Source organism: Dioscorea cayenensis, chromosome 19, assembly GCF_009730915.1.
Source record: "Dioscorea cayenensis subsp. rotundata cultivar TDr96_F1 chromosome 19, TDr96_F1_v2_PseudoChromosome.rev07_lg8_w22 25.fasta, whole genome shotgun sequence".
Lineage (NCBI taxonomy): Eukaryota > Viridiplantae > Streptophyta > Magnoliopsida > Dioscoreales > Dioscoreaceae > Dioscorea > Dioscorea cayenensis.
In genome coordinates, this window is record NC_052489.1 from 23,439,942 (window position 1) to 23,465,875 (window position 25,934).

A 25,934-nucleotide genomic window follows, 5' to 3' on the forward strand; every position below is an offset into this window, starting at 1 on the left:
GAGCAGGAATATCTAGTTTCTTGGGGTTAGTGGGGTCAAGCACGTGTGCACGTGAGGGTTTGATAGCTTTAAAAGGGTGACCTGCTCTATGGGTTGTGGGTGGGGCCCAAAAGTGGACCAGCATGTGACCCGCATGTGACGCTGGTGGGGGCGCGTGCTGCGCTCCACGCATCCTTTCCCTCATGGTGGGGGGACACCTCACTTATAATCTACACACGTGGTGTTTGTGTGACGTGGTCATGCCCTAGTGGATCGATCACCCATGGATAAGACCTGTCAAAATGGACCGGCGGGGCTGGACAGACTGGCCCACGGGCTACCAAAACCCGTCATTTGGAGGGGTGGGACGGGTCAGCCCGCCATTTGGCGGGTTGGCAAAATGCCAACCCGACACAACTCACCCTGGGTTGGCGGGTTGGACGGACCGGTCCACTAAAAATATGAAATATTTAAAAATTATATATTTTATATATTGATTATTTTTTTAACAAACCAAAAAATATTTATTAAGACACAAAACATAATATAAAACACATATTTCAAAAAATATTTTACGAGGTTATAATAAATCACACAATTAAAAATAATAAAACAAGTAAATAACAACATATCCAAGCAAGTTAACCAACTAACCCAACATTCAAAAATTTCCATCATAATTATTGTGTTATATAAAGCACCTAAAACATTTATCCTCATTTAATTTTTTTTTAAAAAAAAATTTTTAGTAAATTAAAGGGGCGTGCTAGCCCACCCCGCCCCGTCCCGCCCATAACCCTAACCCAAACGGGTTGATCCGTTTTGGCCGGCTTCCAAACGGGCCTACAAAAGGCCAACCCAACCCGTCAATTTTTGTTGGCAGGGCGGGCCGGCCCGACGGGTTAGGCCCGTTTTGACAGCTCTAAGGCTATCTCTTAATTTTTATTTCAGTCTCTTGAGTTTTAAGAATTGTGAGATAACTTTTGATAAATCCTTCTTTGCCGCCGCAATCCGTAAAAAGTTTGTTTTCTGAATAATACGAAAAGAACACCTCTAAACTTTACATGTTTGTATATATATTTATTTATGTATATACTGTAAAAATAAACTACCAAGAAGCTAACATTTTATATCTTGTTATTAGTTTACAAACTTTGTTCATAAATTAATAGCATATTTAATTTTTTAAATTCAATTAGTAAATCAAATGTTTGTATATAATCAATAATGACAAATTTTTGAAAAAAAAAAATTACAATGCAACAACTCACATTAAAAAAAAACACTAAGACTTTTAAGGGAGAGTAGGGCCCAACGGTTTTCAGGTGTTTTGGGTTTGAATCTCTCAGCTCATAAATACATGTCTCTAAGAGAAACAATAGTTACTAAGGGTGAGAAAAAATTTCGGATCCGATGATCCGATCCGGTATATGAATTTTTTGGGTACCCGATCCGAAAAAAAGGGTCGGGTAACAGATCCGAATTTTTTAGATGAAAACCGGGTCGGATCCGAGTCGGAAGAAATTAAAAATCGGGTAACCGAATCTGATCTGGTTTTTATTTTTTTAGTATTTTCTTATATATAGGTATATAATAATTTTAAATTTTATATCTTCTAAAAAGTAAAAAAGAAAAAAAAATCCAAATCCCTTATATATAAACCCTTTAAGAGTTATATATATATACTAATAAATTTAAAGTTTACAAAGGCTAAAAGTAAAAAAAAATATTCAAATGTCTAATCTAATAACTTAAAGAGTTATATAGTTATATATATTAATAAATTTAAATTTTACATAGATTAAAAGTAAAAAGACAAAAAAATCACAAATCCCTGCCTCCCAGTCCCCAACCGCCATCATCTTGCCTCTTCTCTCTAGTCTCCATCCAAATCTCTTCTCTTTGTAGCAACCAATGATCATTATTGATGAAACAACTCTGTATTATTTTTGTTATGAATTTTGTTGTGTGGAGAATAATATAAGAGTTTAATGCTCTTTATAATTTATAAGTTTTTCATATTTGTTTTTTATCTAATGTTATTATATAAAGAAAATCTATAGACTTGATAAAACTTAAATTCGGATCCGGATATCCAATATCCGATCCGGTTTAAATCGGGTACCCGATTCTCGGTATCCGGTTTAAACCGTGCCGGATACGGGTCAAGTTTTTGCCGATCCAAAAAATATGATCAGGTACCCGGTTTTACTCACCCCTAATAGTTACGCTCCTCTATGTTCTATGGTAGAATGAGATTTATTCCTAAAAAATTATTTAAGTTACCATAATCGGTAGAATTTTGTTATCTCTTCTGGCAAAGCAAAGATCGATTGATATATAATAATATATATTACCTAGCCTAATTTCAATTAATTTTCATCCACGTACTGATAATCATGTTTTTTTTTATTTAATTTGTGTAATTATTTATATTTATCCTTTAATTTGATGCTTTTATGATATATTTTTGCTTGTATTAATTATTGCTGTTTTTCTTTCCGGAACTTACGATACATAAAATACTTTAGTTCCTTATCACTAGTTATTTTCTCCGTTAGAACCATGTTTATGTCATTCAATACAAGGAATCAAACAAAAATAATAAAATAAAATAAAATAAAAAGATTTTGTATGATTAGTTTCATGATTTGGATTTCATCCAAACACAATCATGGTTTCTTCTTCAACACAACACCAACACCAACACCAACACCAACAACAACGAAGTTACACAGAAGGAAAAGTAAGCAAGTAATTAATTCTTCTCCCTGGAAAACAAAAGAAACCAATTCTCAGTTTCTGAAGCAGATGACATATATATATGTCTTTTATGTATCATAAGTTCAGGGGAAAAACACAGATAATGAAACACATAAAATCACAATTATTCCTTTTTCCCAAGCCTCTCACTCATGATTTTCATTCCCATGTACCTGAAAAACATTTGTAAATTTAGTAAGTAAAAGAAAAAAAAAAATTTTAAAAAAAAAAAGAAAAAGAGAAGAAAACAAGTAAATATATATAAGTATTCTGACCTGCCAAGCATCATAACAGTGGCCTGAGGATTAGTTCCTGGAGAGTAGTTAAGAGTAGAACCATCAATGATTCTAAGTGCATCAACTCCAAGGACTTTGTAGTCATGGTCAACCACCCGGCCAACATGGCAGCCACCATGGTAATGCCAAATGGTCATCACTGTATCCTTACAAAACTGCTCCAATGACTTGGAATCATTGTCATGCCTTGGCCTCAAATTCACTGGAAAGTGCACTGTGATATTGATCAATGCCTCCACTGATATATAAGGGTATCTAAATTTAGAGAAAGCCTTGGATTCTATCACTTTCTCAATTATCTCCATCCCTTGCACACACCTTCGTAGGTCTTCAGGCTCTTTGAAGTAGTTAAAGGTGACCAAAGGGTTGTCATAAGGGTTCAAGTTCTTTAACTCAAGGTGTCCCGTTGATACTGGTCCCATGATCTTCTCCAATATGAACCCTCCTCTGAAGGCAGACACTTCCAAGCTTTTCATCTGCTCCACTGCTTTCGCAATGGCTTCCGGCGTTCTTTTCCCTGGTGGCACCTTCGATAATTGCCCGATCTATATAACACATTATTGTTTGCTGTTACTTCTCAACTTTGTTCATTTGCAACTTTCATCAATATATGTATATCTTACCTGAGGTGAAAACATGCCAAGATTTGGAGTAAAATGAGACGGTTGATCAGAATGACCGGCAAAATTGGAGCCGCTGGCCGCCTCGATGTAGCTATCGAACTCGGTGATACCGACAACTTGAATAAGTGAAATCTCAACAGGCAGAGGAGAAGGAATGTAGATGGCATTCATTGGGTTATCAGACATTCCTTGTCCAACCATCGGTTGATCCAAAAGTACATTAATACCAAAACTTTGTAGGTGTTCCTTCGGACCAATACCACTAAGCATCAACAGTTGAGGGCTTCCAAGAGCTCCCGCCGATACAATAATCTCATTCTTTGATCCTTTGTTCAAATAAGCTCTATGCATCACTCCAGCCCCATCCCAAAACGCCACTCCATGAGCCATCAATCTTGGTCTTCCTACATATTTACATTACTTACATCTTACACACTGTCATTATTTTGCAACTAAATTTACTTTATCGATATATATATATATATACCTTTTTGCCGGAACAAAATCTTGGAGACAGTAGCATGGAGGAGGACAGTGATCATGGGGGGATTAGCATACTGGAGCAAGTCGGCAGCGGTGTGTCGGAAACCATCCTTGTCAAAGATGGTACCTCCAATCTTAGTACCATACATATGATCAAAAGTGAAGCCATTGTAAGGGTTCACTCCAACTTCCAATAGTCCATCTTTAACAGCAGATTGCCATTGAAGCATGGGTGGCTCAAAAGCCACCACCTTTTCAACCCATTGGTAGGATTCATTCACAAGCCTGCCATCCCAGCCGACTTGCCGAACATAGTCGGGGCTGGCACGGGTGTAAAAGCCGGCGTTCAAGCAGCTGCCGCCGCCTAGGACACGGGCCCGGGCGCTGATAACGCCATCTTCGGAGATGAAACGCTGAGAAGGGGAGGTGGGGGAGGTGTCACTTAGAGTGTCGGCGAAATTGCCAAGGTTGGAGATGTTCTTGTTGCCGTAAGGGGCCGGGCCACGCTCGAGGAGGAGCACTCTGGATGTTTGGGACAAGGTGGCGGCTAATGGGCACCCGGCGGTGCCTCCTCCGATAATTATGTAGTCGTAGTATGATACTGGTGGTGCTTCTGTTGCTGGTTTCATGAAACTGTAGTTTGGTGCTGTGTATTTTTTATACGTATTTGTATACGTATAACAAGCATTAGAGTATGAGAAAGGAACATGTTTGTATGTTTTATAAATATGTTTGTTTATATAATTTAAAAAAATAATGATTTTTTTAATTAAAAGATAATTTAAAAAATTTGATTATTATTAAAGTATTCTATACCATTGTTGAGCCACAACCATAACTATTATCTTACATGTTCCTTTGCATGTTCCATTAACAACTTCTTTATAAAGAAGGTGTTTGTCGAATTATTTTTTTTAATACTTTAAATTTTATTTATAGTTGTTTTGATATGCAAAATCACTGAGACATAAATATGTCGACCATATATAAATTTTAAATATTTTTCAATAAAAACAATATATCAATTAATTTATTGAAAAAAACAGTATAAGAAACAAATCCAGATAAGAAATAATAAAATGATATCATGTTTCCAAGATTCTGTTTTTCCTTTTTATTAGAAAAAGGAAACTCGTTCTAAAATTTTTGACAGAGAAAGCCAAGTCTTATATGATGAAGAAAGGAAGCTCAGTTCTGAAACTTGCTGTCATTCAACCAAGTTCCCTTCCAAAGAAACACACACACACACACTCATACATATATGCATAAAAAATTTACTACAATTTAAACTAAGTTTTCGGAGAAAATCACTTCTAATTAGACTTGGTCCCATTTTCTCAAGCAACTAACTTCTCTTAAAAAGTGTGAGACAAGGAAAGAGGCAGACATATATGCTCTATATATATATATACATAAACACACATATAAGAAGACAAAGTTACATTCCTAGCTAAATGCTAACTTCTTCAACCACATCCTCTCATTCAGTTAAGTTTTCAGAAAGACCAAAAAAAACAGCAAGAAAGAGTTAGTTATCTTACGAAGTTCAGCGTGGGATAAACTTAATAAGCAAAGAAATCCAACAAGAAACATAGCATTCCTCCACATTGAACTCTTACTCATCATCATCATCATCATCATCATCTTCTCCACTGCTTAATGTGCACCAGAGACCATAAACAAGAATATATAGAACAAGAACCAATTAAACAAAGAAATAAAATTGCCTCAATTGCAGCTCAACTCTCAATATATAAACCTCACACTTTAATGAATTCCAGGAAACACAAAGATGTGCTCCGAAAGATCGCTATATATTAGACTTCAAACTCCACCTACCTACTTAATTAGCTTCTAGATTTCATCAGAACCACAAGTTTATGAAGATTAAGCTTTAATCTCACCAGACTCATATAAAGATTAAGGTTCTTAAACACTTCATGCATGCACTCAGCATGAGAATAACCACCAACCAACCTTGTTGCCTGGATTTAATCCCTTCTCACTTTTGTTGCTCTGCCAACAGTGTCACAATCATCCTGGCATGACCAAATCAGTCATGAGTGGGGGACTATTCATTGCTGCACCTAATATCTGTCTTTGCATTTACATTGCAACAGATTAAAATATTCTTTGTTCACTGAGTTTTGAACAAGAGAAATTTAATAAGGACTTCCTCTCAGCCTAGATAATGACATCTTGATTGCATATTTTTTGCACCTACTGTATTTATTAATACACCTAATCTTGTATATTTTTCTTTGTTTTGCATTAATTAATTAAATAAATATCAATGTGAATAATATATATTGTTCTTGATCTTCCGGGATGATTACCGGTTAGTTTTTCGGCTGGATCGAGTTCATCGGAATTCATGTCTGTTTGATAGAATATGGCATCAGATAATAGCATCACATATATTAATTTAACAAATATATATCTACACCATTACAAAATCCTTGATCATTGAAAACAATTACTAAGTACTAGCAGTAGATAATGAAATTTTAGTGTTAACTCTCCTTCTTAATATCTCTAATTTTGGATGTATTAATTCCTCAACCAAATCCTCTGACATTACCTATTAATCAATATATGAGAATAGAAAGCAAGAACTCTGATAAAATCCTTCTGGCATGCACTGAATGAGGCCTTAAATGGCATCGGTATTTGTTGGGAAAGGTGGTTGGTTTGTTGTATTTTTAGTTGGCCTCTTAAATGGGATGGGAGAGCCCTTCCTTAACTTTGACAGCTCTCAAAAAGGTCCATAATCATCTCTACAATCTTCTTTTATATATAATTCAATCTCCAGCTGTTAGCTTCTTTGTTTCGCTTATGACACATTACATTCGATTCCAATTTCAACCAATATCACTTAATATTATCACTCCAATTATTTATAAAAGAAAAGAAAGAAAAATATATATATATATACATACAGAACAGTGTGATTTGTATTTTTACTGTACATCTTAAAAGAGAGTGTTGAATGTAAGCAAGGTAGCAGCAATGGAAGCAATGCAAATAAACAGGGAGGGAAGCAAGGTAAGATTGAGGAGTTTTTCTTCTCCCAAGTAGCCAACCATTGTTATAGTTCCATCTGCTACTACTCGAGCCATGGTCCCGGCTTCGGTCGATAATAATCCACCATTGAAGGTTCCTCGAGCTAGTCGTGACGACATTACACGCGAAAGAAGAGAGAGATTCACCCCTGGATTGATTATTAGTACACCAAACAAAGAAACAATAAGAACATGCATTCTAAAAGTTCTTGCATGATCTAGAACTTCTGATTGTTTATTTACCTTCAAGAACTTCAGCAGATACAAATGTTATGAGTGCAGAAGATATGTATTGTGAAACAGAGTATGGGCCTGTCACTCTGAAGCTTAGAATTACACCAACTAATAACATGATTTCTGAAGCTAATAATATTTGCCTGCAAATCATCTTTAAGTGATTTTATAGTTAAACAAACTGTGAATTTTGAGAGAGATCATATGGTACATACCTGTCTTCAAAGATATTGGTCAGGTAGCTTCCTACAATGGCATTAACTGGAAGAACAGTAAGACCAAGGACTGCTAGAAATATTGCAACTGAGCTGGTGGGCCAACTGAAGTAGAATGTTGTTATGACACTCGATTCAGCAAGCAAGATTTCCATTGCATATTTAAGCATGAAATATATCAACAGTTGAACCTGAAAGAGAGAATGAGAATCCAGGATTATAAATATGTCTATTTTTAATGACTGGTTTGAGAATTGCAGACCTTTACAGAGGGTGTGAGCAGCCTGTAAGCTGAAGAAATTGAACTTGCAGGTTCATGGCACTTGACTGAAGCTTCTTCACTCTCATCATAATCCCGTTCACCTTCTTCATCATCTTTCGCTTCTGAAATCAGCAGAGGTTGTACAATACCATGCTCTGATTGTTCTGCATTGAGCATAACATGAAGCTCAACACAATTGCTTTGTTTGTAGTCGATGATATATATGATAATCGCTAGACTTTCCCATTTATTCAATACATGCACTTCTTCATCTATTGAGCAACAAATCTTTGACGATAACTTTATACAGTAAATCTGAGCAATCTATCTAGTATATATGCTTAACAGACTGTGAAAGAAAGAAAAAACATACCGACAACACCTGAATCCTGAGGAAAATGATTCTCTTCAAAGTCATGAACTGGTTCTTTGAATGAAATCCACAGCCAAATTAGGTATATTAGCCAAGCAACAGCCATAACCCACCCTGGTAAAGTGTTCTTGTTGAATGTCAAATAGTAAATCTTAAATTTAATTTGAAGTAAGCCTGCAAGAGCAGGACCACAAGCCATTCCAAGAGCACTGGCACTAACAAAACCGGCAGAAGCCTTCATTCGAAGTTTCAGCGGTACACAGTCACTGATATATCGACGGTTTACAGCCCTTGCAGAGCCTAACCTGCAGGAGCAGAATGTATATTTAACTGTAAATGATAATCATAAAAATGACTCAAAAAGATCAAATTTTATGCTTTCTCACCCACATAGAAGACGACCGATGATCAGAACTGCAATTGAACTAAGATCATAAGCCAAAGCATATAACAAATTGCCCAACAGAAGCATAATACTGCTGAATATCAGAGGTTTGAAGTATGACTTGTTTGACCATGCACTGAAGTAAACCGAAGAGAAAACTTGAGCAACAGCCATTGATCCAATAATCACACCACAAACAGTTGCAGCAGCTCCAAGGCTCAATGAGTAATCATCTGCTGTTGGAACAACAATGTATGTGTTCACCATGTATAAGAAAGTGTTTGCTAAGTTTAAGAGGAGAGACATAAAATGGTATCTTTGATCATCATCATGATCATCAGTTGCACAAGGTATGTCTTCTTGGACAATTAGAGCATGTTGTCCAAGAAAATGAAGGAAACTTGTGGAATGTGTTAGCTTATCTACTGATGCATTTATCAAGTCAATGACAGGGTCCTGCAATGCACAAGCAAACTCTTTGTAAATACAATAAAAGAAATCATTAGCCATAAGAGGAAAAAAATGGTAAGAAATATAACTGAAAGAACCTTTAGAATAACAGATGGTTGATCATAAATGGATAATTGGCTTCCTTGATGATCTTGAAGAAGTGCAAGATTGCGAGATAAGGCTCCAACAACAGCTCCTATTGCCTGCTCATCCATACAAAAGAAGTTTCATTAGCATCAAAGATCAACAATCAGAGGAAAAGTGTTGAGGTTTTCCCCATGAACAGCTTATAATATCTTCTATTTTTGTTATGCTATAGCAATATTTATATTAGGAAGTTTAATATTTGTTTCCCATATTCAAGAAGGTTGCAGGTAAATAAAAGCATATCAGAAGTTTTCTCAGCTGAAACCTTTTGTATAGTATTAGAGCAATAACATGTTGATCTAAACGCATGAAAGAAGAATGTTTTGAGACAATCAGGTACCCTTTTTTATTGGAAAAGCAACCAACAAAGTTATGGAGGCAATATAAGATGCAATTTTGAACGTATCAGAGGAAACTCTGAATAGTGACAAGGAAGTTTTGGACTAGGACAAGGGTATGGCAAGATGGCTGTAGGCAATAACTATTATCTTGTCTGGGTGAGCAGCAATGATGTATGCCTAAATCAATCATTCAATCATGAGTCTAGTAGTGCACAACAACAACAAGTTCAACAGTCCTTGGCTTGACTACAGATCAATGCTCTAGACTTTTAGCTTTCTTATTCCAACTACGAATCAAAATCATAGTAATGAACACCCAGCAAACTTTCCAGGTAAATGCACTTTATTAGGTGATCCTTGGATAATAGACAGTGATGCTTTTGATCACATAATTAGGAATAAAAGATTGCTTAAAAATGTTAAATGTGTTTCTTCTTATCCACCTATTAATATACTGGATGGCTTTACCCGCAAAGTAGCACGCATTGATACAACACGTCACACCAAAAACTCAACTAAAAAACACAATTTGTATTCTTGGTTTTAAATATAATATTCTTTCAGTTGCCAGAGCCACAAAAGACCTGAATTGCTCAATAACTTCTTTTCTGATTTTTGACCTTTCAAGACCTACTCCCGGCGATAATTATTAGAACATATAAGCTTCAAGATAATGTCTAATAGTTGGAAAAAAAATTATGAAATAGAGAGTTGAAGTGTTCTGGTTACTTTTCCAAGATCATTTACCTTTAAAATCCAGGGGGAATGTGTTTTAACTTCTATCCATATTATAAACTTGATGTCAACTCCGATTATTGAGAATAAGAGTCCTGTGAAGTCTTATTTTACAATTATGATCATTTGAAAGTATGTGGTTCCTTTTGTTATGTGCACAATCATGAAAAACAGCAAGATAAATTCATTGATAAAGCACATAAGTGCATTTTTCTGGGATACCCTTGTGGGCAAAAGGGTTATAAGGTTTATGATTTAGAGAGGAGAAAATTATTTGTGATCTTTTATGAACAGACATTCTCCTTCCAATCAGATTGTCAGCCTCCTATGACACTGTCTACCACTTCTACATCAGCATTCATAAACCAAACTATTCTCATTTCACTTGACAGTAACCAAATTCATGAAGATCAAACAAAATCAATTAAAAGTCCTGATATTGAATCTAGTTGTCCAACCTTATCAGATAGACCTATGACCCCTTGTCTCGTGAATGAAGCATTTAATGTCCAATGTTCAAACCCACTAGAATTTTTAACCCATATTTCAACTAAATCAACCATGACATGTAAAATCTTACCTATAATTCAAACTTCTTCAACACAACAACTACAAAGGGTTAAATGCATGTCCATAAAACTTTCTGGTTGCAACTGTGAGCTATTACCATCATTAGCATCAAAGATTTGAATAATTTGAAGTATTTCCTTCATACATATATAGCTCATAGTAAAAAGGGTATAGTGCTTAGCCAACTGAAATATACGCTTGATCTCCTTGAAAAGATATCACTTCTAGATGCAAAACCTGACAGTATATGGAGTCATGACAAAACTTGGCCATGGTGATAGGTGACTCAATTTTAGATTCTGGCCAATATCACTGACTCATTGGTAGGCTACTTTACTTGGCAATCACTAGGCCTAATATAACATATCCAGTGCAGGCCCTAATTTAGTTTATACAAGATTCATGTATCCCTCATTTGAATCTAACGGCTCCTAGATATGTTAAGGCAACACTTAGACAAGGTAGTTTTCTTTCCTCCACTAATTTGACCGCACATTGTGATTCAGATAGCTTAAGTACTAGACATTCTCCTAGTGGTTATGTAGTGTTTTTAGGACATAGCCAAATTTCTTGGTAGTAGAAGAAATAAAGCACAATCTCTTGTTCTTCAGCTGAAGTAGAATACAAGGCAATAGGCAATGCTAGCAGTGAAGTATTATGGCTGCATGCTTTACTTTTTTATCTTAAAGTTTCATTACCAAATGCATGTCACTTATTTGTGATAACCAAGTAGCCCCACATATACACTGAATTCTACATTTCATGAGTATATAAACCATATTGAAATTGATTGTCATTTTATTCGTGAGTGATTGTAGATCAATAGAATCATGTCAGAAGTTTTCTAAACTCAAAATTTGCTTAAATAGGTGGCTAAAAATTTATTGTTGTAGTTATGTTTCAAGAAATTAAGACTCTTATGAAAAATCAAAATACAAAGATCTCCGAAATGGAAGCTTACCACATGCTTGAAGATCCCTTGCAGTTGCGAATAAGGATGGTTTGACCGAGTAGAAACATAGTAGTTAGTAAATTTGTAACCAAACCGTTTATCAAACTTCTTCAATATCTTACGAATTCCAGTGGCATTTAAGTCAACGAACTTAAGAAGTTTCACTAGATCATGCCCCACGGCTCTATAAGCTTCTTGGAGTTCATATGTTCTGGAAATATCTCGTTGCTCTAAAAGAATTCCGTGCACTTCCCCCAATTTCTCCAGCCTAATTGCAAGAAGTCCTTGTTGTTCTAGCATGAAAAGAACAATCTTCTCTATCTGTAAAAGAGTAAGCAAGTTAAACTACTTAAACTACTCCACTGAGACCAACTTTTAAGCTAGATAGACTTTATTCAAATCAATTACTAACTTAGATGAAAACAAAATTAGATGTCAACTTTCTAATGGTTACTCTTGCTCATCACCAATAAAAACCAAGAACCATAATAAATTACTACTTGTGATTCATGCAGCTATATAGATATATCAATTGAAGAGCAATTAATGGTTGGGAACCAAAGCATATAAAAAATGCAAAAAATGCTATCTTCAAAATCATTTCGTGATATGATATGAATGAAAACTAATTTGCCCTACAAAACCAATTTTAATTTTTATTTAATAATAAAAAGTTTTAATTTCATTGTATAGATAATTGGGTGTACTATATTATTCATTTTTGATGATATATTTTATTTTTTGGTTGTATTATATAGAAATCAAATTAATATTAGAGGTCATTAAATTAAGATATGATTCTCTATGCCCTCTGTAACATTTAGAAAGTTACCTATAAGATAAAATGTAATTTTTGTATTTATTGTATATGTAATAGAATTTATGTCTCAACTACTAAAATAAAAACTCTTAGTAATATTATAAATATTTATAGTTCACGGATATTAAACTAGAATGTTGCAGAACTTATAGAGCAAACACTATCATAGGTGGAAAGAGTTATTCTCTTTACAAAAAGTTACTAATACTTGAAAATATTATTAAATTTTTTTATAAATTATATTATTTTAATATTATTAATCAGTAATATCTATTTAAGGGTTATATATGAATATGTTAGATTATATAATGAATACATGAAGATTTGTAACCATCTGAGAATATTGCCTTTTGTTTAATATAGTAAGGAAACAGACATATAAATGAGGATGCACAGTACCATTAATGGATTAATCACACTCCTAGTCATATGAAATAATTACTAATAAAGAGATTAAAATGTAAAATATTGGATTAAAGTCTTACATATAAATGTTTCTAAATTTTTGGATTAAATTGCAATCTATTGATAAGCATGACTATAAATAAAAAATGATTAAATATGATATAAGAGTAACATTGCTATCAAAAGACAGCATATTAAGTGCTTAAAGCAGGAGAAACCATTGCTGTTTCAAAGTCAAAAGTGAAAATCTCAAGCAGGAAAAGCCATTGCTGTTTCAAAGTCAAAAATGAAAAATTTTCATAACATCGCGTGTGATATTAATGGAGGATTTTGAACTAACCTTGATCTATGTCATATGCTCATGTTTATGCGGATGATACTCAAAAATTAATCAATTGTTAATCAAACATTAATAAATTTATTTACTCTAGTTAGATTAGAAAAATCTCAAACAATGAAGCAGTGAAACGGCAAACCATAAGAGAAAGACCTTTACAACTATTAAAGGACTGTTTGAAGCATATGGGAAATTAAAATGATAGTTCTTTGAGCCTAGGAATAAATAGTGTAGGCAAGAGAATCCCCTGTACCTGTTCATCGAGAATCCTGGAAAATTCTTTGAGCACTTGCTGATGATCTTTTCCATCCACCTGAGTCTGTTGAACATACAGCTTTACTCTCTTCTTCATTAGCTTATAATTAATATAGTATCTGAAAACAATATCAGGCACCATAAAAAAAAATCCACATAAAATCAGATACTACAAATAATGCAATACCCATGCAAGAACAGTAAAGTTGATAACTAAAATTTAATTCCAAACATCATGATGATGATGATGATGATGATGCAGAAAAATGATTATAACATACTCTTTCCATTCTTGGACTTGATCTTGCATCAACCTTTTCCCAAAATTAACCATCTTGAGGTTACTTAAATCAACAAACCTGATAATGAAAAGAAAATGCCACATCAACCAAAAGTTCACAAAAGAAATGAATTAATGCCATCTTATCTTAACAAGGAACCTTTTAGTGCCAAAAGATACCAAATGAGCAAAATTACCAAATAAAAGTAAAACAAAATGATTGAAGTTTCCCTGTTGATGAATCTACAGTATCACTTTCAGAACCAGAACTACACATTCATAAGCATTGTTGATAAGTGGCCCTAAATTACCTCTCCATAACCAAAACAACAAAGTGTTCTGATTCCAAAACACTTACCAGCATTCTGAACATTTCACACCAAACCACACACATAGAAGCAAAAAGGAACCAACTTTCATAAGAAAAACAGCAATTAAATCTAATCAATAACCAGATTTCCATCAATCTAAGTAGCAGAACAAGACAAGGTTTTGTATTTCATCACACAAGCATGCAAGGAGATATACACAAATCAAAGGCATTACCAGTAGAGCTCCTCACTCCTCCGCTTAGATGACCATCAACAAAAGCAACAGGAACCGAAATCACACGCTGGCCATGGATTTACAGTGGGAGGTGGGGAAGGAGAAGAAGGAGCATTGCATGGACTTTGCTGCCCTCGTCTTCCACTCTTTATATATAATTTATATACTCCGGGGATTCATTCTCAACGGAATATTCTTCGCATATTCGGAAAAGGTCCAAAAGCCCGCCTTCTTTTTAGGAACTTTGCGGATTCGGATTTGAGCCCTTAACGGGTCGGACCCGAACCACTACACTTTTTCTCTAAGAACATTTGGTTTTGGGTTGGGATGAAGCCTGGTCCATCTAAAGGTGCACAATTGATTGGCTGGGAGAAGAACGGTTGGGATTGCTTGATGGTGAGAGTGGCGGGGCCTACCAGAGGATTTTCGACACGTGGCGAAATCCTAGTGAAGAATATGTGTGGCCGGTGATGATGGGACTTGGCTGTGGACCCAGCCTAAGACTATGACTCAAGCAAACTGAAAAACGAAATTTCTTTTATTTATTTATTTATTGACATTTTGTGATTCATCTAATTTACAACATAAAAAAAAATTCCAAGTATTAGTATGGATGGTCTGACACAAGAGTGCAAGGAGAAGATATGGGTTTGAATTTTTACACCGTAACTTCATAAGTACTATTTTTACATTGTTTATATATTATACTATTTATTTACTATTTACAAATCTAGGTGTAGGTCTCTTAGGAGAGAAATAGTAGTTTCATCCTCCTGAATTACAGGACAGAAAGATTTGCTTATGAGGTCTATAAATCATTGTAATTAGTGCACCTTCATACCTATTTGTCTATTTGATAATCTTTAAAATGGGGCACTTGTCACTTATTAGTCAAAAAGAATTTTGAATCCCTGAGCATTATTTATGATTGTGGATACTTATTTAATCTCTTAAATTTATACATAAATATTTATAATTTGATCTGTTATTATTATTATTATTATTATTATTATTATTATTATTATTATTATATCGAAATTAAATTTCATAAAACAAATGAAAACCATTGTTGTTGTGAAGGTTAATACATCAAACATCTTTCATTTTGTTATTAAGTGATTGATGAAATTTAAGGGCTTACAAAAAATTGATGGTTTAGTTATCACCTAATAAAAAGATATTTTATATTATTTATTGATTTATTTATTTATTGTTTTATTATACTTTTATTTAAGAATTTATTGTAACTAGATTATTAGTTCAATGTGTGTTTCAAGTTGCTCTACTCCACAGTTGATCAATTTAACATTTTTGATGTCTTATTTTTATAAATATTATATATATATATATATATTTAAAAAAATATTTTTGTGGATGCCTGTGATGTATGCCCATAAATATACATATATAAATATATAAAATGTTGTAGCAGCATATATTAAAAGCAATATAAAAAGCTGGTTGAGAAAGTGTAATAAATAGAAAATGGGAAATGATGAGAGAGTTGCATAAAATTCAAATTAATCAAGAATTAAATTTTATTTTATTTAAATGCAGACGGTTTGTTTGAATAAATTGGTTTATTTTATTTTAATGCAGAGGACACTAATGAGATTTAGTGGTTCACTCACATATGGCACTAACACCTCCTGCCTATATTATTTGGTTTAAATGAAACCAAATTAAATTTGTTTAATATTATTTTGAGAAGATTTTCAAATTTTATTTTAATATTTTTTAACATAAATTTATTATACAATATTATATTTAAATTTACTAAAATTACTATATCCACGCTAGGAGATTTAGCTTGTCCACATTTTTTTAAAATAAATAAATAAATTTAAATTTTATATAATCTATCATTTTTTTTATATAGATATCTCATATAAATGCATGCATGAAAACATATATTTTTTTTTAATTCTATTTATTTATTTATTTTGAGAATGAAGCACAATGAAACTTGATGACAAAAAAGGCAAAGCCACAAGGGAAATATGGGCCATGAGTATTTATGCTTATATGATTATATTATTTGAGTACTTTCAAGAGGGTGACTCATATCATAAATAAATGAATAAATTTGATAAATATTAAGAAGATGTGATTGCAAAGATCGAAGATTTTTAATGTACAGTTCCACTAATAAAAGATAAAGTTATGTACCAAGTAATAGCACACAAGCCATGTCTTTTCTATGGTGAAATTCTTTTTGAGTAGTCACATATCAAACCACATGGAATTCCATGATGTGTGAATATTTTGCGAATATGCTTACTTTATTTTTATTATTTTATTATTTTATTTATTTTAATCATTTTAGTGTGGAAAGTTTGAGGATTTTGATTTTTTATAGCTTCTTTTTACATTAAAAAAAAAATAATGCTTTAATTCACTTGTCTTAGTCTTCACTCTTGTTGTCTTGCTTAGAATCTTCTTTTATTTTCAAGAATAAAATAATGAGATGAAAAATTAGATTGAGAGAAAATGGAAAGAAAGATAATAGACGGCTATTTTTATCAAATAGTTCATATCCCAATGGTATTGACCTTACTATGCAATGTATTAGTGTCTTAAAAAATTTAAGAACCCCGAATTCAAGTCCTGCTGAACATAATGGTAGTAATGAAACTCTTATTTATGGGCAAAACCTTGCAATCCAAACTTCAAACTTCATTTCACTAGGTGAGGGCACGGGCTGAATAATCAATTCTCACTCGATAAGCACACCTCTAATTATATTGTGTTTATTGCAATTGTCAAGGAAAAAACCTATTTATGAATAAAGTGTGATTTATCCAGTTTCAAAAAAAAAAAAAAAAATCCCTATTCATTCTAGTTTCATAACTCAATAAAAAAAATCACATGATAAATTTCCTTCTTATTCTATTTAAGTTTACTTGGATTAACAAAAGAAAAAGATTTCTTATGTATACATACAATATATAAATATATTTATATATATATATATTCTATCTTATAAAATCTATCTAATGTTTTAATCAATACTGATATTAGTAATAATAATAATGATATTAATATCATTTAAAAGCTTTGACAAAAACATGGATACCCAATGGTAAGGAATGAAGGATAAGGTTGTCTATATAAACAGGCTCAAGCCCATGACAAACTACTTCCCATATTGAAGATTGTTTCCTTCCAATATCTAGAAATTATTATTTATTTATTTATTTTTAATAAAATTAACACATAATTGATTCTATTAGTGAAAATTAAAAATACAAAAGAAATTGATATTAAGATTATTTCAATATTTATAAATCAATAACTTTTCAATGATAAAAAGTGGCAGTACAATTGTTATCAAAGTATAAAATTTGAGAATTTATTTGCATCAAACTTCTTTGTGCGCATAATAAAGATTGAAAATTAAATTTTACTTTACACATTTTTAGTGAACTTAAAATTTAAACACCATTTTTTTTTTCATAAAACATCATTAAGACATTAGTCAATTTAAAAAAAAAAATTTATTTGGGTATTATTAAGTGGGTTGAAAATAAATGTTCATAAACTTAATTCATTAAGTCAAACTTATTTATTAAGTGATTCAAATTCATATTTTAAATGTGTCATTTTTTATAATCTCATTATGTCAGAATTTAACTCCACATATCATCATTAATCATTTATTAATTATCATTTGAGGTTTCTTATACATCATATGTATCCATGTATCCATAATTAAACAAAAGTGAGCAACAAATTAATTACTTTCCATATTTTTTTTTTATTAAAGTGGATAAACCTCAAACACAAGCAAAGAACCGAAATGGTTAAAATTATTTTCAATTAAACGAAGATCATGAGGAAGGTCACATATGATTTAATTATGGTATAAATATTGGAAATAAATAGCCAACAATAAATTAATTTCCATTTAGTAACTAGTCTGGGGCGCCATCTTCATCTCATTATATACATCTCATAGTCCAATTGCTTAAAAAGATTCAATCTTTTTCACAGCATCTTTTCCTCCCATCTTTTTCCCTTATCCCAAATTCCCATTTTGCAATCAAATCCAACTTCATGAACCTCTTCAACTTAATTCCGTTACTTTTGATTCAAAATGTCATACTTTGAATGAAACACAGTTTTTATTAACCACTCAAAGTCTAATAAAAGTATTTTTAAAAAAATATAATTAAGTGGGTAATGATATTTTTACATAATAGATTTTTCTACTTGTTTTAGCATCAAAGCTATTCTTTCTTTTTTTGTATTTTTTTTTTTTTATAAAAGACTTAATTTCTATCCATCATCTAAATATTAAATCGTAAAAAGTAAACCAGAAACCCCCTCTTAAATTCTAAATCTTTAATTTTATGGTTTAAGGTTTAGGGTTTTATAATATTTAGGTTTAAGATTTAGAGTTTTAGATTTATAACTTTATAACATTTTATAATTTTTAAAATTTAGGAGTTTTTATAATTTGAATTTGAAGTTTATTGAAAAAAAAATGACATTGATGGACATCATCCGGAAAAACTATTTAGAAAACATTTTAAGTAAATATAGCATCACTCTAATTAAATATGACTTGATTAAATATTAGCTATATAAAATTTTATTTATCTAATTAATATGATTCCAACCAATCCGGCTCAAGTTCGGTTTGAATAAATCAAAGCATATCAACATGAGGTCATACGATAATCACACACATATACATATATTTTTCTAAGTACATAAATTAAATATTTATGAACACTTAGCTTTCACATAGAGAAGTTTTTTATGCTTATCTTGATTAATTTGAAAATGACAATGGAGAGGAAGGTGAAGGTAGATGAGAAATACACCAACTCTTAAAAAGCCAAGTGTTTCCATGAAATGACAATATGAAGAAGGCTTCATATGTATGGATGTCAAAAGTTAAATTGTGACTTGAGAGATGGAATGTGACTTTGAAATCCACTCTCTTTAAGTTTTTGATGATGCTAAGGACCACTAATTTAAACCATGATAATGATAGGTGGAATAATTAAGTATAAACTAATTAATCCAACTGTTATTAATTAAAAGAACAAGATTAGCTTAATTATAATTAACATGATGACAATCCCTATCTGATTTCTTGCCTAGTACGTTGATTCTCTTAGATTTGAACTTACTTGTGAATTTGGACATTAGTTATTTCAATTATTATTATCAATAATAAGCCAATTATATATATATATATATATATCATCTAGGATAAGAATAATTGAAAGGAAATAATTGCAAGAAACTAATTAATTAATTAATAAAGGAGTATCAATTAATGAAGGGACATATCTTGATTTAGAACTGATCTACTCTAAGATGCCTTTGTACTCGATCAATTTCCTAATAAAAAACAAGGACAAAGGACTCAATTTTCCCACCATCTTCCTCTTTGAACAATGACATCTAACAGAAACATAGAACTAATTGGTCAATTGCACAAACATGATGTTCTTTTGGTTTAACCACTATCAGGAGCAGGTACTACTACACCATTAATTGAAATTGAAAACTGATCATCTTAAACCACTAAACTCAATTCAAGCAGAAATTTATATATATATATATATATATTTCTGATCCTCGATATATATTTCTCCTCATCAAATTAAATCAGTAACTTGAATTACATAAACAAAAGAAAAGAAAAAAAAAAGGAGTTATTACTGTGTTTGATTGGTTTCATTCATGTTTAGAAATAAGCAAACCTTGGAAGCAAATAAAGGGGAAAAAACTCACTTTCCCAAATAAAATAAGAAATGAGAAATATTGCTTATATCTTAAAAATCCTCTTCATTTCTTGTGAAGAAGGAGGGATTCCATAATTCAACACAAACAAGAAGTAAAACCATGCAAAGATACATGTTTATAAAAGTATATATATTTATATATATACTTTGATATGCAAATCATCTACGTTAAAGCATGCATGCATGCATGCATGCATGCAAGCAAGCATGCATGGAATATAAAGATCAAAAGAGGAGTTAATTAGAGAGGCTTGGAAGGTTGGAGAGTGATAACAAGGCCAGGGAAAACATCATCAGGGTCATGTATGTGAGGGTTTCTTTCAACGATGAAGGGATCACCACACTTGTCACTGATGGTATGAAGAGTTTCTCCTTCTCCGACGACATATATCTCGTCGCATGGTCGTCGTCCGGCGAGTCTTTCTCCTCTCATCGTCATCGTCGTTGTGCTCGTCTCTAAGGGGCTTGTAGTGCTTTCTCTAAGAGCAGTCACTAGGATCACAGCAACCAGAGCCATGGCACAGCACCATGAAGCTGTATCAGCTATGGCTATCACTCTTTCCATGGACCTTCTTGCCATGCTATATATACTATGTATGTGTGTATGTATGTATGGTTTGGAGAAGAAGGGTGGAGCTTGGGGAAGAGCCACACAAGAGAGGGGAATAGCTAGCAACATATGATCAAAAGGTTTAATAGATGTATTTATATATAAAGATGAGAAACATGAGGTGTTGTGTCTTTTACTTCTATGAAGTGTAGGTGAAGGTTTGAAGACTTTTTCTAAAGTACTTCAATGGATGAGATTCCAGGGAAGGTGAGTTCCATTTGGTCTTGTTTCTTTTGTTTGTTTGTAGGTCAACTACCTCATTAACTCATTAAGAATATATATAGGTACTTACGTGTATTGTTTTTAATAGAATTTTAATTTCATTGATTCCCACGTGTGGAACACGTGTCCACCATGATGCCCAATTTGCCATAAAACAAATTCGGCTAAGTATTGCACGCCTTAAAAGCTTGCCTTCTTCTCCACCATTCAATGTTTAGTGGGACGGTGAATGTGAGAGAGAAAGAGAAAGACCTGCTTAATGATGGATGGAACTTTTTTGTTATTCAAACAATGAACAAAAGTCTAGTACATCATATGATTTGATAATGATCTAAAGAACCATAAGGATGACAAAGATTGAATTCTTGAGTCACAACAAGATTAATTGAGCTGATTGAAAATGAATGATCATTCAACACAAATTTGATCAAGTAGTTTCTCGGTTGCCTCATTCACTGTTGCATTCTCCATCTTAAGTCGAAGACGTATTCCCGGGCTTTTTTTACCGGCAATTGCATATGTTCTGATCAGAGCTTCCAACAATTCGGTTGATAATTCTGATTGCACTGACTTCAGAACCTCAATGAATTTCTCTGCTCCGTTTACGTTCTTCTTCTCTTCGAAGTATTGCATTATAGATTTAACCACATTCGGAGGAGGCACCCAAATTCTATTATAGGTTTTACCCTTCTTCATTCCGCGGTCAGCGCAGTAGATCACTGATTTCATGTCACCCTTGTTTAGATGATATTCCATGAGAATTTCCCATGTTTTCGCATTTAACCTGGCACCTTTCATCTTCGCGTGCTTCTTTAGCTTTTCGGCTTTTTCAAACATGTCTTCTTTGGTGTAAGCTCGAAGTAAGACATTCACCACCCGGATATCATAAGTTGAGCATTTGGATTCCCATTCCTTGAAACAAATTTCGGCACCGGACAAATCCTTTAGATTCACAAGCACCTGGATCATGTTCAGGTAGCTTATGTTGGCCATTCGTGGATGAGCCAGCTTCAGAGATCGCCAAATACGGTATACTTCTACAAGGTTTCCAGTTCTTCCATACAGTGTGATGAGAAATTGATAGGCACTGAGATCTCTACCATCATTTCTCTTCTCGAGTTCTTTGAGAGCTCCTTCAGCTTTCTGAAACATGCCAGCATCTACATAAATCGAGGCCAAGTTGCTGTAGGTTGTCCAATCAGCTGTTACACGCCCATCTCTTTTCATCTCTTCTATAACTCTTTCAACACCAGAGATGTCCTTCATTGCAGCAAGAGCTCTCATCCAGACATTGTAGGTGAAGCAATCTGGCATCACATCATCAGCCTTCATCTCTTGTATGATGCTTGGTATCTTATCATGTCTGTTGGTTTTGGTGTAGAGGGTCATTAAGCTGTTATACACCATGGGGCTTGAGGCAAATCTCAGCTCCTTCATCTTTTCCATGAGAGCCTCAGCCTTCCCAGTCATCAATTCCTTGCAATAACAGTTAAGGAGTGCACCATAAGCGAGGTTATTCTTGGCAGGCTCCGGGAGGTTGATGAAGTATTCTTCAGCTGAAGTGATGCCTCTTGCTTTTGCCACAAGGTCCAAACGAATTGCATGATCACTTACAGTCAAGTTCATGCCCCTCTTAGCCATTGTTTCTGAAAGCTGCACCAGACAAATCATCTATATTTTATGAGAAAGAGAAATGATAACCAGGTAGCATAAAAAACTAGAAAAATGAATCTCAGACAAAAATCACAATGGCTAGCCATGGCCAAACTTATACCAAGAGTGAAAACCACAGTACATCAATTGTTGGGCATTTATGCTATAATTAGATGCTTGAAACCTAGCCATATTATGAAACATTACCAGAAAATGAATAGCTGGAAAAAGAATTCTTCTGCGCACACACAAGTACAACATAAATCATAGTCTTCTGTTGTTGTCTCAGAGTACTAATGCAAACAAAGGGCCATGGCTGAGTATAACAACTTCAGCAAGAATCATCACAACATATATTCCAACACTACTACAATGATCCTGGAGTTTGCAGGAAATACCCAAAACCACTGTAGCAGAAGCCTTTCACTCTCTGTAGACCCTCCTGTGTCTTTCCTGTAATGCCAATATAGCAATAAGGGATGTGCTTTCTGTTGAAGTTCATTGAGTAGTATTAAATGGGAAATTATGCCTTCTTCAAATTGCAGCAGACCTTATTTTGACTAATCTATCCAGTGATTGCATAAGGAACTCCAATCATCAGCCTTCCCGTAGTAAAATTAACTGATCCATCCATATACTAGCCACCAGCCTTAATCTCTTCTGCAGAATAACACCAATCCAGTTTCCAAATATTTGCATTCTCAACAACGACAAAAGTCCTTTGACGTTAAGCAAAGTCTTATCAAGGAATTTTGAACAATGATCCTAATTCAGATGCTTAGAGAGTTTCAAAAAAGAAACAACAAAGCAAAGGGAAATTTTATAGAAAGGAAAGTGGATTCTGGAAGTTATCCAGCAGAAAGAAATGCAAGAACATAAAATTTTCACTGAAAATAAACTTGTCTTTAGCTTTTGCATTTTAACAAATATAAAAACATGCACCATTGTAGCAAGAACTTGCACAAGACTAATTTTCTCATAAAAAGAGCTAAACTTATTTTTCCATTTCTGCCGTCGTCATCATGGAAGAAAGTAAAAACTAAAACATACCAACAAGAAAAAGTGAAATTAGCTGTTTGGCTGCATATAAATAGAAGATCAATGCATTCATTTTGCAATATGCAAGTATAAGAATGAGTATCGGTGCTAATTAATGACCCAAACTTCTAAATCATTAGATGATGCCTAATCCATCATTATCATTACAATGCTAACCATGCAACTGAGTATTTTCCCAAGAATAAGTCTAAAAAATCCTACTAGTAATTTAATCCAAAAGATTAAAGGAGAGGAAAATTACTCATAGCCAACTCGCAACAAATCTTCCCCTGAATCCTTAACAACTAGTTTTAAATTCATTTCAAAATATCATCTCTTGCACCTGCTTTTCACAATAGTAATTATACCCAGAATACCTCCCGTTTAATTCTCAAATTAAAAAAAGCAAGTAATTATACATTATCTTTTTGTAAAGAAGACAAGACAGCTGAAACCAACATTGAGACAATTGCAAATCTCTAGTGTTGTCAATCTTTAAGAAAAAAAAAATCCAATTTGTGATCAGTCAAGGCAAAGATATTCATTTGTTATTCAACACACACAATACATTCCAGCTATCTGAACACTAACAGAGGGCCTCAAACAGAAAATCACAAAACTATCATAGAGGCTCAGATTGAAGGGAATGCAGGAAAATAAAAGATCAAATTTTGTTCTCGGTTGATATGAGGACATCAGATGCATAATCAAATGAAACAACGTACTTTGATAAATTCCTCGAATTTTCCTTCAATTAAAACATGCCTTAAAAATAGAAATTACACTTCACTGGAAAGTTATTCTCACTAACCATTCCAAGAATTACGCATCAACACACCAAGCATTCTAAAGATATCATGTTAACAAGATCACTCAGACGCTTGAAAGAATCAAAATTCAAAATTGATTGAATAAATGGGTAAAGGAGAGACCTTAAGGGCCGGACGGAATCGCTTGCGAGAGCGGAGCTTGCGGAGTGTGACGCCGACCTCCCATTTGTAGACAAGCTTACGGCTCTTGAGGAAATCGGTGACTTCATTACTAACGCTCTTCGGTGAGCTCCCGCCCCTGAAGAGCCTCTTGTACAGAGCCTCTTCTAGGTACTTGCTCGATCTCTCTGCCACAAGCTTCGTCTTCGTCGCCATCTCCCTCCAGATCTCGAGCTCTCACTCTCTCTCTCTCTCTCTCTCGCGCGCGCCTCCACCTCCAGCCAAAAACCAGGGCCAGAACCATAACCTAGAGAAAATTTTCAATAACCCCCTCAAAGTTTAAAATATTTTGAAAATGGGTTTTAAACTTTACCTGTGTTTATTCGAAAAATATCCTGATTATCTATTTAGATATTTTTAATAACGAGATATAATTATTTTATTGATTTTATAAATAGCAATTTATTTGTGTTTTGAAAGGATATTACCGGTTTATTTTGGAAATCAAACAGAATTATATAGAGATGTTGTTAATAGTGTATAAACAAATTTTAAATAATGGAAATTGATCAATTATCAAGCAAGATTAAATTAGTCTTTGGGAAAAAAAAATTTGTTAATTATTTTTAGTATAAATTATTTCTCATAAATAAAACATATTTTATTTCAATAAATATAGTATAGTATTTAATACCTATTTATAGAGTTGCATAATTGATTAAAGTTTTCTCCTGTTACAAAAATTGGGGAAGCTAAAAAAAAATTAATGAGCTCAAAAGGATAAAAAAAAATTGATAGTATAATCTTCCAATATTAAAATTATTTTACTTGAATAAAATATATTTTATTTCTAATAGTAAGGAATTAAAAATATAATGAATCTCCTCTCAACATGTTTAGATGAGAGTGATCTAAAAATAAAACTAAACATAAATTTTAAAAAAACTCAAGCAAATATATATATTTTTATAAATAACATTTTAATCTATTGCCATTAAGTGTTTTTTTTTTTTTAAAAAAAAAATGAGTTGGAATCTTATCATACATATGGTGAATCTGATGAAAGCACACACACACATATATATATATATATATTGAATTATTATTATTTTCACAATTATGATTCAATTAAAAAAAATATATATGAATTATTTTTGTTAGATCTGAGACCAATTTTGTTCTTTTCTTTTTTGTTTGGTTTTGGGTG

At 33.0% G+C, this 25,934-nt stretch overlaps 4 protein-coding genes across 9 annotated transcripts; all 4 read right to left on the minus strand.

The window, feature by feature from the left end:
- Window positions 1-2,690: 2,690 nt before the first annotated feature.
- Window positions 2,691-5,933, minus strand: LOC120283874 (protein HOTHEAD-like). Its single transcript, XM_039290649.1, has 5 exons — window positions 5,686-5,933; window positions 4,149-4,790; window positions 3,662-4,065; window positions 3,018-3,583; window positions 2,691-2,915 (listed from the first exon to the last, which is right to left on the minus strand). The coding sequence occupies exons 1-5, from the start codon at window positions 5,786-5,788 to the stop codon at window positions 2,867-2,869; spliced, it is 1,764 nt and encodes a 587-aa protein (XP_039146583.1). The 5' UTR covers window positions 5,789-5,933; the 3' UTR covers window positions 2,691-2,866.
- A 1,124-nt stretch (window positions 5,934-7,057) lies between these two features.
- LOC120283872 (SPX domain-containing membrane protein OsI_17046-like) lies at window positions 7,058-14,815 on the minus strand. 5 transcript variants are annotated; one of them, XM_039290645.1, is made up of 11 exons: window positions 14,514-14,813; window positions 14,002-14,046; window positions 13,686-13,806; window positions 11,880-12,191; window positions 9,224-9,328; window positions 8,677-9,131; window positions 8,291-8,595; window positions 7,918-8,081; window positions 7,656-7,846; window positions 7,450-7,583; window positions 7,058-7,355 (listed from the first exon to the last, which is right to left on the minus strand). In XM_039290645.1, exons 2-11 carry the CDS (start codon window positions 14,019-14,021, stop codon window positions 7,117-7,119), a joined length of 2,046 nt encoding a protein of 681 aa, XP_039146579.1. In that variant the 5' UTR covers window positions 14,022-14,046; window positions 14,514-14,813; the 3' UTR covers window positions 7,058-7,116. The 5 variants fall into 5 exon arrangements, with proteins under 5 accessions (XP_039146579.1, XP_039146578.1, XP_039146581.1 ...); XM_039290644.1 differs by having other exon boundaries at window positions 13,969-14,046; window positions 14,514-14,811; XM_039290647.1 differs by lacking the exon at window positions 14,514-14,813 and having other exon boundaries at window positions 13,686-13,751.
- Window positions 14,816-20,516: 5,701 nt separating this feature from the next.
- On the minus strand, window positions 20,517-20,840 carry LOC120284183. Its single transcript, XM_039290977.1, has one exon. It carries the CDS (start codon window positions 20,838-20,840, stop codon window positions 20,517-20,519), a length of 324 nt encoding a protein of 107 aa, XP_039146911.1.
- A 530-nt stretch (window positions 20,841-21,370) lies between these two features.
- On the minus strand, window positions 21,371-25,019 carry LOC120250198 (pentatricopeptide repeat-containing protein At1g60770). 2 transcript variants are annotated; one of them, XM_039258990.1, is made up of 3 exons: window positions 23,311-24,711; window positions 23,159-23,213; window positions 21,371-22,760 (listed from the first exon to the last, which is right to left on the minus strand). In XM_039258990.1, the coding sequence occupies exons 1-3, from the start codon at window positions 23,340-23,342 to the stop codon at window positions 21,516-21,518; spliced, it is 1,332 nt and encodes a 443-aa protein (XP_039114924.1). In that variant the 5' UTR covers window positions 23,343-24,711; the 3' UTR covers window positions 21,371-21,515. The 2 variants fall into 2 exon arrangements, with proteins under 2 accessions (XP_039114924.1, XP_039114923.1); XM_039258989.1 differs by lacking the exons at window positions 23,159-23,213; window positions 23,311-24,711 and adding an exon at window positions 24,731-25,019.
- Window positions 25,020-25,934: the final 915 nt, after the last annotated feature.

Coding starts and splice junctions, on each gene's coding strand:
- LOC120284183 (XM_039290977.1), bottom strand. CDS start 20,840: ATGGAAAGAGTGATAGCCATAGCTGATACAGCTTCATGGTGCTGTGCC.
- LOC120250198 (XM_039258989.1), bottom strand. CDS start 24,943: ATGGCGACGAAGACGAAGCTTGTGGCAGAGAGATCGAGCAAGTACCTA. Junction 22,761..24,730: donor GATTCCGTCCGGCCCTTAAG/GTCTCTCCTTTA, acceptor TGTCTGGTGCAG/CTTTCAGAAACAATGGCTAA.
- LOC120283872 (XM_039290644.1), bottom strand. CDS start 14,021: ATGGTTAATTTTGGGAAAAGGTTGATGCAAGATCAAGTCCAAGAATGG. Junction 9,329..11,879: donor AAGGGATCTTCAAGCATGTG/GTAAGCTTCCAT, acceptor ATGGATGAGCAG/GCAATAGGAGCTGTTGTTGG. Junction 7,847..7,917: donor TGCTCACACCCTCTGTAAAG/GTCTGCAATTCT, acceptor TCTCTCTTTCAG/GTTCAACTGTTGATATATTT.
- LOC120283874 (XM_039290649.1), bottom strand. CDS start 5,788: ATGATGATGATGATGATGATGATGAGTAAGAGTTCAATGTGGAGGAAT. Junction 4,066..4,148: donor GATTTTGTTCCGGCAAAAAG/GTATATATATAT, acceptor GTAAATATGTAG/GAAGACCAAGATTGATGGCT. Junction 2,916..3,017: donor ACTGTTATGATGCTTGGCAG/GTCAGAATACTT, acceptor AATGTTTTTCAG/GTACATGGGAATGAAAATCA.